The following is an 11,725-nucleotide window of genomic DNA, read 5'->3' as shown; positions in this document are numbered from 1 at the left end:
AAAAAATACCCTAATAATTCCCGATTTTTTTCCAGAAAAAATTTCTCCGATTTCCAGGTTGTGTTACCACTCTGAATATTGTTACTTATTTATCTAGCCCACTAAACAGTGGACAATAAAAAGCAGAAGCAAAAAATAAAAAGCTGCTTTTAGCATGTTTTTTCGTTTTGTTAAATTCTTCTTCCTGAAGAGCGGAAAAAATTACATGTCTGCTACAATAGCAATATGGATTGGCAATAGTAGGTGGTGGGGAGCTTTGACTCCCTAACCCTTTTACTATGCTCCTGGTTTGTTGGCATTTTTGTCAACAGCAAATATGAAAGTTTAATGACAGAAACAATTGATCAATAAGAAGCCACTTTATTTCTCAAAAATAGAAGCTGCAAACAAGTGCTCCCGATTCAAAATTGTACCGCACATGGTCCCTTTCCAATTAAAAAAAATAGCAATTTGAAGCTAGTTTTCATAAATCCAGCTTTCCATGCAACTTTTATAATTAACTAATTCTTCATCTTTAAACCATAAAGCTATTTCTTTATCAGCACTGGGAACAGAGTCGCTGCCATGAATGATGTTTCTAAAAAATAAAAATAATAAATTAGTTGTGTGCAAGATATTCTTTTTTTTGGAATTGTTAAAAAGATTGAAAGAACAAAAAAAGTAAATCTTAGATCTATAGTATTTGATCTGCACAAAAGCAATTCAACGCATTAACATTAAAACCGTATCCAGTTCTCTGCAGATGTTTTTGAACAGCCTGCTTGCCCTTTTCATTTAAAAATTAACCTTAGTTTTCAAAAATTAAATATTGTTCACCATAAAGAAACATAAGACATTTTACAGAATCTATGAATGGGTGGCAGAAAAAACTTTACAAAGCATAAAACGTTTACTAATATTGAAAAACAACATTAATGTTAAACTAATGTTATTATGAGGCTAAGCTCAACACATCATGAGAACATGACACTTCGATCACACAATGATATAACACATTTATGAGTCAAAGAAATGGCTAAAATTTTTCTTTAACGTACCAAGTCTGCTAACCTTATGATGAGAACAAGAGATCAGGATAAAGTTTTAGTGAATAAAAAGGAAAATTTTAAACAATGTTATTTGAGAGAAAAACATGGTTTTGTCTAGTATTTCTAGCTTAAAATAGACTAATGCATGACCTTAGAGTGAAAAAATTCGTTATAAAATATTTTTTTAACAAATACAATTATATTATAGCCATTATTACTAAGACATTCTTCTCAGCTTAGTTATGTTTTTCATCATGTTAAAAAGTTGAAAAAATATGTAATGAAAATTGTTAAAATATTGCCTTGTTATATCTCACTTTTCCGGAGACAAAGAAAAAGAGCGATATATCCGAAAGCGTGATATAACGGAGGTCATTGAAAATAGTTATAAGTCCAATGTACAAGTAAATTAGCATTCGTTCTTTTTGACATGATTTTCGAATGATTTCGATGTAGATCACGAATGTACTATCACATCTGTTGAAATTTAAGTAAATTTTCACTGTCAGAAAGTTAAAAACATCAAATGGCGAATGAAGCAGGGTTGGCTTTCTGCCGGCAGAAACTAGTTTTTGCCGTGCCAGTGGCAGAAACTGGATATTTGTTTAAGTAAACTAAAAAATTAAACATCATTTCATCATTTAAAAAAATAAAATCCCATGCTAGTGCCCCTTGATTTAGTTCAGAAAGGGAACTTTCCAATTGCAGAGGCTTGTAGCATTTGGATTAATTTAACAAAGGATAAAAAATCATACAGGGGTGCTTAGGAAAGAGGAGTGACATACAGAATTAAACAGGCATTACTGATTGTAATTTGCTCACTTATATGCTTCCTCTAAATTGTTCATGATTGAAATTATCATGTCATGTGCTTCAAGAAGAAAGTGCCAGAATTTTACTTGCCTAAATTTTGTACCTAATGTCACAGCTTTGCAAAACAAATTGGCCCCATTTCTCAAAACCCTTTTTTTTAGTTAAATTTTTACCACAACCTCATTTACTACATGGTGGACCAGTTATACAATTAGTGATGTGGATCGGGTAAATACCCAGCGGGTAGGTAAATATTTTTTGGGTATTTACCCAAGGCCTGGATAAATACCCAAAAACTGGGTATTTTACAAAAAAAATGCAAAAAGTGAAAGGGATTTCTTTTTAAAATCTAAATATAAAATAATTGGTAAAACTGACACATACATATGTATTACACAGTTTATAATATTTTTTATTGAGAGACTTGATTAATTTATAAAAGAAACATGTTGTGAAACAAAGAATCTTTCTTTTCAATGTCATAATTGGAGAAGTATAAGCAATTTTATGATGAACTTCAGAATTTCAAAATCACAATCTAGGTTAGTCATATATATGTATATATATATATATATATATATATATATATATATATATATATATATATATATATATATATATATATATATATATATATATATATATATATATAAAGAAGAAACATTAGGGATGTTTTGAAGAATAAACTAAGAAATTATTAAGACTGATGTTATTAATTAATTTTATTGTTGTTAATGTGATAATGTGCCAAATATAGAAAAAGGTTTTACATTAGTAAGCAAAAAAAAATCAAAAATCAAAATGTTGTTTTCTGTTGCGTTGCTCATTTGCATTTGCTCCCCGGTACTTCATGATGAAGATTTATTCAAACTATTTTTAATACACGCAATTAGTGATGTAGGGTGGGAAGGTAAATAGTTTTTTGGGTATTCATCCGAAGGCAGGGTAAATCCCCTAGTAATTGAGCATTTTGCAAAAAAATTTTGGGTGGTATCAAAAGGTGAGGATTTTCTTTTTTAAACATAAATCGTAAAATGAGAGATTAAAATATAAAAATTTATGTATTATAATTTTTTTAATTAAAGGCTTGATGAAATCTTATCACTAAAAAAAAAGAAAAACCGTCAGAATTTAGAATGAACTATTCTAAAACTTAAATGGGATGTTTACTTTTTTTTGTAACAAGTTAAGCTTTTTACTTTTTGTAGAAGGACTTTTTATATCTGAAATTTGACACTCAACATTGAGTAGGCATATACAACACATTTAATGTTAATATCATATTAGATTGCTAAGTTTTTTCACACAATAATTCTTTAAATAGTGATCAAAATACATTTTTTTTGCAAAAAGTTATTGTTTTGTATATGGTTGGTTATATATACATAGAACACATACAGGAAAGTATTTTAGTGGAATATAAATTTTTGAAATAAATACCCGGGTAAATACCCATTTTGGATATTTACCCAGGTATATACCCTGGGTATTTACCCCTAAAAATAAATACCCAGGTATTTTACATCACTATATACAATAGATGAAAGTTTCACGAACATTGCTTGCTCTTCTGTTTTAAGAAGATTCTAAAACTTCTCATTTGTGCGTAGTAAATTGAGAACCTGTTTAGATTTTTGAAACCACCTTTTCTAAGAGGCAATTGCAGGGTCCAAACAATATAGCATTTGATTTTGAATTGTGATAATTTTGTAATAAAATTACAGTACTTTGGTTAACAATTAATTATTTTTTCCATGCATTTTCTGTTGTATATCAAGAATTAATTTTTCATTTTGTGAGTTTTTGCCATGCCGGTTTTAACCGGTTTCTACCAGTGGTTTTAACCGCCTCGGCAGAAACTTGTCAACCCTGGAATGAAGACTATCTTTCTGAGCTACCGCGAGACAAAAATGAGCATTCCAATACCCTCTTATTCCCAATAGACTTTCCAATCCGTTTGACTTGCTGTAGAAAGGATATGAAAAGTAAAAATAACCACATTGCTAACAGAAAACTCTTTCGTCTGTCCAGATCATTCTTCCTTTCTTTGATGCAAATCCCGATTTGTGCAACCAAGCACAAATCTTCTGTACTAAAAGGGCGTATGTTCTCTTCTACACAGGCTAGTATGACATGATGCTTGCTTGATGTCTCTCACTCATTATAAAGGCAATGTATCAATACAAAAGATGTCAAGTAGTTTACAGACTATCCGAAATATACTGCATTTGAATGACAGGTATTGCTCCTGCTTTTCCAGTGAATTCAGAAGAACAGCTTCCTGTTGTTCCTTGACAAAATAAAGGAAATAGACCTTCTCTGAGCAATACCATGTTTTCAGGAATGGTTTCAAACTTAAAGCGAGATTTTTTTCTTATTTTAGACTTTAATACTTCGGGGAAAAAAAGTGACAAACTTCTACTTCAAACAAGGTTTTTTTTATTATAGGGGTGGGAGAGGTGGACAAACTAGAAAGATTCAAAAATATTGCTGCTTATTTACAAGCAATACACTAAAATTAAATAGGCATCTTCTCCACACACATACAGAATACAGATAAGTTATCCTGTTGGATTGGATCGTTTGACAAGCTCTGGCAAGGGCCATCAGACTTGGATAAAACAATGGTTACACATTTACAAATGAAAATCTATATATTACGAAAACCTATTATAAAATAAAAATCTAATGACTAATAAGAGAAATTAATACTTAAAACTGGGAGGAAAGGGTAAAAACCTAGAGTCTCCTTCATGGTTCATACTCAATTCGAATAAAAAACCACGACTTTTTCACGATTTTGTAAAAATTTTCATGACCTCGTTACACAAAGAGAATAGTACTATTTAATGTCAAAACTAGTCAATTTTCGCAAATTTTGTTGATGCCCTTCAACAAAACTTTTATGTGAATACCATTAGCTCATCGAAACACTGAAAAAAATATAGTGAAGCAATACACTCTGATGTTTAAATGTCTAATAAATATTTAATAAATAGGGTGTGAAGAATAGTAGTGAATGGGACCATATCCAACATACTCCTATGAACATTTTTATCATCTTTATATTTATGCCATTCATCGAAAAAGTGTGGGTCAACTGTTCAAAACAATATATCATGAGTCATAACAGCAAACAACGGCAGTCCAATACTATATTACAGTAATTCATTGTGCAACTTCAAAGTTAGTTAAAAGGGTAAAAGTACAGGATCTTTTTCTTTAAACATAGGATTTACATATAATAAGATAGAACGAAATTGATTCATGTTAAAACAAACTTCATTTAAACGTTTTTATGCAACTTTATCGAATTCCTTAAATGTGATGATTGAAAAGAGGTACTTTTCCGCTATAGGTACCTCACTTGGCCAATTTTTTATCTTTGGCAAATTTTATTCATTGATATTGCAGAAAAAATTTTATAGTTGAAAACATCAAACAATTTGAATTTCTAAATCCCAAATTGTATTTAAGAATTTCATTTTTTCATGTGTAAAAATTAAAAACTTTTTTTGCCTTTGTGTATATGTGTGTACGTGGGGACACTACAAATTACCATCCCGGGCGTCACTCATGCTAGGCACGCCACTGCATATACTTATAGATATCGCCAAATGCTTTAAGGAATATCTTTTAAGGCAGAAAATAAATCAGTAAAGAAGTCGTCAAATCAAGTGACATACCTTTGGAACAGAAAAGTATCTAAAAAAATAAAGACTTACCTTCCAACTTGAATACATAAATCACCTCGAATTGTGCCTGGTTGTGCATTGGCTGGATTTGTAGCACCAATTATATCTCTGCCTGTTTTAACAACATTATCACCTTCCCAAACCTAAAAGAGTAAGAAATAAGACTGGGTATTTAAGATTCTTAAGAAAGTGTAAAAATAAATAAGTCACTGCTCTAACTGATCAACAATTACTTCACTGGTAACACATTTTGAAGTCTATTTTCGGGTCAAGGAGCAAAATGCAAATAAAAGAAAAAAAATAAATATGCACAACCAAATTGACCTTATAAATGGATTCAATCATCTATTTTTTACAATCTCTAAACAACTGGGGAACAGAAAGAGCATCTTTAACATTAACAGCAGTCAGAGAATTTAGGAAATAAAACTATTGCTGCTCTGGGAAGGGATAAAAAGGGAGACCAAAACAATATGTTGTAATGCTGTTAGAAATTTAACATACCTTGGGGAACATTCGATAAAGGTGCTTTTTCAAATGTCGCCAAATTTTGGCGATAAATCTCTCTCATGGCAACCAAGCGCCACTGTTGCAATACTACGGCAACCCTACTATTCCCCCCTTCCCTGGCAAAAAACTGCTCTCATAGCAAACCGGCGCCACTACGGGGATACTACGGCACCCCCTTCATTTCTCTGACCCTACTACCCACTCTACGTAATGCCCACTGCCTTTTCCCCCTCCACCCCCGCTTTTCAGATGGGAGTGCAGTGGTGAATTCGCCTCGTGGCCACATTTTTTAAAATTAATTTAAATTGTTTCTTTTTTTCGCAAAAACTAAGAGGATCTTATTGAAAACCCAGCAAGCAATGAGTACAACTTTTTTTTTTTATTTAAATTTCTAATAGTTTTTATAAAACGGCATGCGATGCAGTGATTTCATTGTTACATAACCACTCTTCTTTAGTGCTAAACTGTTGCTAAATTTTTTGGCCCCCATATCCAGATGCATTTTTTTTCGCTCTATGAATGAAAAAGAAAGGGGGAAAATAATTTTTTTTTCTATCCTACTTCCGTGGAAAATGAATGAATTTCTCGTGCTTTGTAGAATTTATTTTTTAATTGAATTTTTAAGGGTTTATTTATTTAGATTAGTTAAATAATAGTGTTTTTGAGGATATTTCCCAAATTAATTTTTGATTTGATGTTTTTTTTTTCAATGTTTTTATTACTGTTTTATTAAAATTCATTTGTCTGGTTATAGTAGTATTTTACTGTATTTTTTGGGGTTTATTTATTTTGATTACTTTGTAATTAATGTTTTTGAGGAGTTAATTATTCAAATTGATTTCTGTTTTGCTGTGTTAAGTTTGTTTTAATGCTCCTTTACCGTTTTGCTAAAAATATATCTATCTAGCTTTCGTAGCATTTTATTGTATTGTTTAGGGTTGATTTATTTAGATTAGTTTATAATTAGTGTTTTTGTGCATTAAATGATTCAAATTAATTTCTTTCTTGATAAGTTAGTTATTTGTTTTAATGCTTTTTACCGTTTTTTTTAAAGATTTTTTTTGCCCAGTTTTCGTTGCATTTCAATGTAATTTTGAAGGTTTATTTGTTTAGATTAGTTCATATTTAGTGTTTTTGAGCAGTTGAGTTTTTTTAGTATTTATTTCTCGAGATTGAGTTGTTTTTGAACCTTTTGTTTACATTTTGATTTTCCAATTTCTTGTATTTCTGATGCAAAAACTCCATTTCATTCATTTTCCAGTAGGTTAGTAAAAAAAACATACGTTTCTCCCCCTTTATTTTCATTGGCAGAGCGGGAAAAATAGCGCCTAGACTTTAGCGCCAAAAAATTTGGCGAACTTTGAAAAAGTCGCCAAGACGCACCTTTATGGAAAACTTCCCTATACCTTTTCTTGTGAAACAGATTTAACACTAAGGAAAAAAAAGAACTTTATTGGTTCCAAGGACCACTAAAACATATTTTGCTGGGTCGAAATCGAAAGGGTTTCTGTGTCGCCACCCCCCAAAAATGAGAAAAATACCCCTCAAAATTTCAATCGATTCATATTCTCTGTGACTGTCCCTTAATCAGAGGTAAATACATTGGGGGGGGGGGACGGTATCTTTACGATATTTAGCAGGGGTAATTTAGTAAGGGCTCTGCTGAATACATGGAGATTCCTATTTGAAGGAATTGGGATCAGAAAAAATGTCCTTTAAAGAAGGTGCGACTATTTTATAAATTATATTATTTATAAAAGAATTTTATCATTACCTATACATCTAATATAAATTAATCTCTGAGCTAGAGAACAATGTACTTTTTCATATTTTTTGGAAAACTTTGTCGAAAGATTTCTACGCATTACTTGCAAACATGTCCTGCAAGCAGTGCTGCAATAGATACAGTCGAGTCTCAATTCGAAACCTCACAACTCATGGGTCTGGCCAGAGGATATTTGGGTCCGTTAACGGACCCTTCACAAAAATCCGATCAACCAAAACGGACCTTTCACAAAATCCCGATCTAACAAAACGGACCCTTCACAAAATTCTGATAAACAAGATCGGATCTTTCACAAATTGTTTATTGAAAGAGCAAATGAAATCTGAAAGCAAAATAATGCATATTTCTGTGTATAAACCAATAGTTTTTGGAACCTTTTTTTGAGTCAAATTAGAGGGATCAGCTTTTACAAAATCGGCTAATTTTGAAAAAAAAAAATCGGCACTCTTGCGATGCTCCTGCAAGCGATAAATAATTGCTACTGCCAAATAAATATAATGGTTGTTTGTTTTGTCACAGCTAATTAGCAGCGGTGTTGTTGTAAACTTTTCTGAAAAGGCATTGGTAAGAACTTTTCTCCCCGCTCATGATTTAATAAACAATAATAATATATATCTGCGAAATGAACTTAGAATTGCAAAGGGATAGTAAAGGTGGGGGGAAAATATGATTGCTTCAGATAGGGTTACCAACTTCAAAATTATCACCACTTAGCGTCTGGCGTTGAACCTTTATAATGACTTGACTCGAAAATATTCTCATCATTTTACCAGCTTGTCAATATTTGCGTTTTTACGGGTGCGGTGCGATGTTTAATTGTTATTTTGGGAGAAAATTATATGGGTTTTGATTTTTTGATGCTAACAAGGATGATTAACTTTAAATAAACTCTTTTAATTACCGTTTTTTTTTCTTTAGATGTCTACATTTTGAAAAATGCAATCTTTTAACATCCGATATGAGAATCATATTTTGTTCTTTTTTCAAGCTAACTTCGCTTTATTAGGATGCAAATAAATGAAAAGTCTCTTTATTTCTGTTAGAATTTTCATTTCAAGTTTTTAAAGCAAAATTCCATTTTCTGTTATGAGTCAAAAATTAAAATGCTGAATAGATGGTTTATTTTATTTATTTATATATTTTTTTTTTGGCGTCAACTGTGTCCACATATATTAATGAAATGTTTATCATAGGACTCTAAAATGCAATTTAAAAATAATTTTATCAAAAATATTTTTTTTACAAGCCGTTTTTATACTTTTGATGCCTTCACTTTGAGAAAGGCGATCTCTTTGCATCCGATATGGGAATTTCAATTTTTCGAAATTTTTATGATTATTACGCTTTGTTAAAAGGATATTTTAATTGTTTACCTCGTATTTTTGTTAAAATCACGGAATTTATAAGTTTTAAACGAAATTCTGTGCATTTTAAGAGTGTCTTGGGTCAAAAAGTTAAATGCTGAACTCCCTATTCTGAATTTTAAGTTATTTATTTATTTTTTTGTTAATTATTTTAAATGCTGTACAGAAATATTTCTAGTATAATTTAACATAACGTAGAAGGGTAGATAAATATTGTTACTTGAGAGGGCGATGCCCCCCCCCCCCCGGGCCAAATATCGGGAAAAACACTCAACTTTATGTGTAATTGATGCAGTTCGTGCCATCTCTAAATTCTAAAATTTCGTTTTAATAATTTTTTTTTGCGAAGTTATTTGATTTTTCACAAAATTAATTCATTTTTCACAAAATTATTTGATTTTTCACAAAAAACGGACCTTGTGAAAAATCCTGGACAGACCCCTGTAACTACAATATTCCTTTAACTGGAAGTTTTCAAAGGTTCCCAAACTCTTTAGATAGGTGTGCGAGCTTCTTATAACCCAAATCTACCAATAACTAAAGTTTTTACTAGTCCCTTGGTATTTTCAGTTACGAAGACTTGACTGTTCTAAGTTTTCCATCTTTCACTTAATTTATTTTCCTACACCTAACCTTACAAATCTAGTTTATCTTTATGCTATGATGAAACAGTAAAAAAGGTTTTAATGAACATTTTATAGCCTGCACTTATATTTAAAAGCTGAACATTAAAGGAAATTTGTTTAACTTTTCATTTAACTCGGTATCTTTCACTTTATAGCTTAGTATTGCTTAAAATTATACTATTTCTAAAAATATGGACTTGTCCGTAAAAATTGCTATAAGACAATAATCTTTACATTACAATTTAACAATTATTTTTCTGCCTCTAACACATACTGTAAAAATTTTTATGTTTGAAAAATTCAAAAACAAATTTTCGAAACAATGCCTAGAATAGACAAGTATCACTATATTTTTACTATATGAACACAACTTTTAACGAGTTACATGAATTTTTATATCGCAAGAATACAATAAAGGTAACACAGGAGATACAACATGTCCATTTAATGAGGAAAGATATTCCTAAACAAAATATCATAAGATACTATAACTTTATTTTCATAAGAAAGTAAAAAATAAATAAATATTCAATTTATAATAACACACAGGAGATATTACGTGTATACATTTCTAAGATTTGCTATTTATATTTTTAAAAAGTGCACAGCTGATACACATTCTTGAATAGAGACATACCACCTTCTCAAACATATTTCAGATTCTATGCAAAAAATCATTTTTTAAATACATGAAAGGGACTTTTATTATTAGAATGACTCATTTTACAATATTTTTGCAGCATTATGCACTATACTTCTGAGCTTACAAGACAAAAAATACTTACCATTGGAACAACAGGGCCTAATTGCATATACTGAACTAAAAAAGGGAAAAAAGGCAAGCTGGATAAATCTGCATAATGCTTTTCCAACAATTCTTGGCTCGCCTAAAATAAATTAATTTTCATTAGTATTTCAATTACATGACTGAAACTTACTCATAATATTGACTGTCTTTATTGAACCAAAGCAAAAACTTGAAAAAACAATTTTTATTTTGAAACCCTCAATTCGGCAACCAACGGCACATATCTGGTTGGATTGAATTCAAACGGATTTTTCCTGGATTGTGCAAATATAAGCCAGAGCTATTAAATCTTTTCCTTTCAGGAACACTTTAAACAAACAATTATCTTAAAAGAACCTCTTGATCAAGAAAAAAAAAATCCCCCCCCCCAAAAAAAAAGAGAAAAATACGCCTCAAAGCCCCCCCCCCTCTAGATATCAAAGCTTTAGCCCTTCCCCGTTCATAGTTTTTACGAAATTTGTAACTTGACTATTGAATATATACTACAGGAAAAAAGAAAACGTTGAAGTCAAATGATAAAGGATTTTAACATAAAATTTTAAGTTACACGTGGTCTTTACCTGCATGAATTTCATTGCCACGAGTTTGAATCCTTTTTCTTCAAATCGTGCAATAATTTTGGCAATTAAACCTCTCTGCACCCCATCTGGTTTAATCATAATAAAGGTCCTCTCTCGTTGAGCCATGATTCTAATTTAGTTTTAATTAAAAAAGTTTAATGAATTTAAATACGAATTGAATCTCACGACCGGCACCAAACAACGCGCAAAGAGAAAGAGAGCGACACAAATGTGGAGAAAGTATTTATAGACGAGTGATCTTTTTCTTTTTTCCTTTATTTTTTTATTTAAATTTTACCTATAATTAAAAAAATGTATCGTTTTCAAGCAATTAAAGCAACACACATTAAAAAAACATCTTTAAATAATTCTGAAATTTCACTGTTAAAATTTTTACTATTTTAGCGCTATCTAGTGAGCCTATCTCAAAACTAATTACTCTCGTCCTCACACATTTTTACTTGTTGATGTTGCTTTTGTAAACATGAAAACGTGGTTTTCACTTTCCGTCGTCGCAATGTTTGTTAGCATAATT

General features: G+C 30.8%; 1 protein-coding gene across 1 annotated transcript; it reads right to left on the bottom strand.

Annotated features, from left to right (window-relative positions):
- Positions 1–344: 344 nt before the first annotated feature.
- LOC129225639 (nucleoside diphosphate kinase A2-like) lies at positions 345–11,415 on the bottom strand. The gene is made up of 4 exons (XM_054860107.1): positions 11,191–11,415; positions 10,608–10,709; positions 5,567–5,679; positions 345–577 (listed from the first exon to the last, which is right to left on the bottom strand). The coding sequence occupies exons 1-4, from the start codon at positions 11,314–11,316 to the stop codon at positions 457–459; spliced, it is 462 nt and encodes a 153-aa protein (XP_054716082.1). The 5' UTR covers positions 11,317–11,415; the 3' UTR covers positions 345–456.
- Positions 11,416–11,725: the final 310 nt, after the last annotated feature.

The sequence above is a fragment of the Uloborus diversus genome, chromosome 7 (assembly GCF_026930045.1).
Source record: "Uloborus diversus isolate 005 chromosome 7, Udiv.v.3.1, whole genome shotgun sequence".
In the NCBI taxonomy this organism is placed as follows: domain Eukaryota; kingdom Metazoa; phylum Arthropoda; class Arachnida; order Araneae; family Uloboridae; genus Uloborus; species Uloborus diversus.
Note: the sequence above shows the minus strand (reverse complement) of the source record. Positions and strands in the feature narration are given on the sequence as shown.

Excerpts from the sequence above, each read along its gene's own strand:
- LOC129225639 (XM_054860107.1), bottom strand. The coding sequence starts at position 11,316 with ATGGCTCAACGAGAGAGGACCTTTATTATGATTAAACCAGATGGGGTG. Across the intron at positions 10,710-11,190 it reads TGGCAATGAAATTCATGCAG|GCGAGCCAAGAATTGTTGGA; the intron begins GTAAAGACCACG and ends AATTTATTTTAG. Across the intron at positions 5,680-10,607 it reads TAGGCCCTGTTGTTCCAATG|GTTTGGGAAGGTGATAATGT; the intron begins GTAAGTATTTTT and ends TTACTCTTTTAG.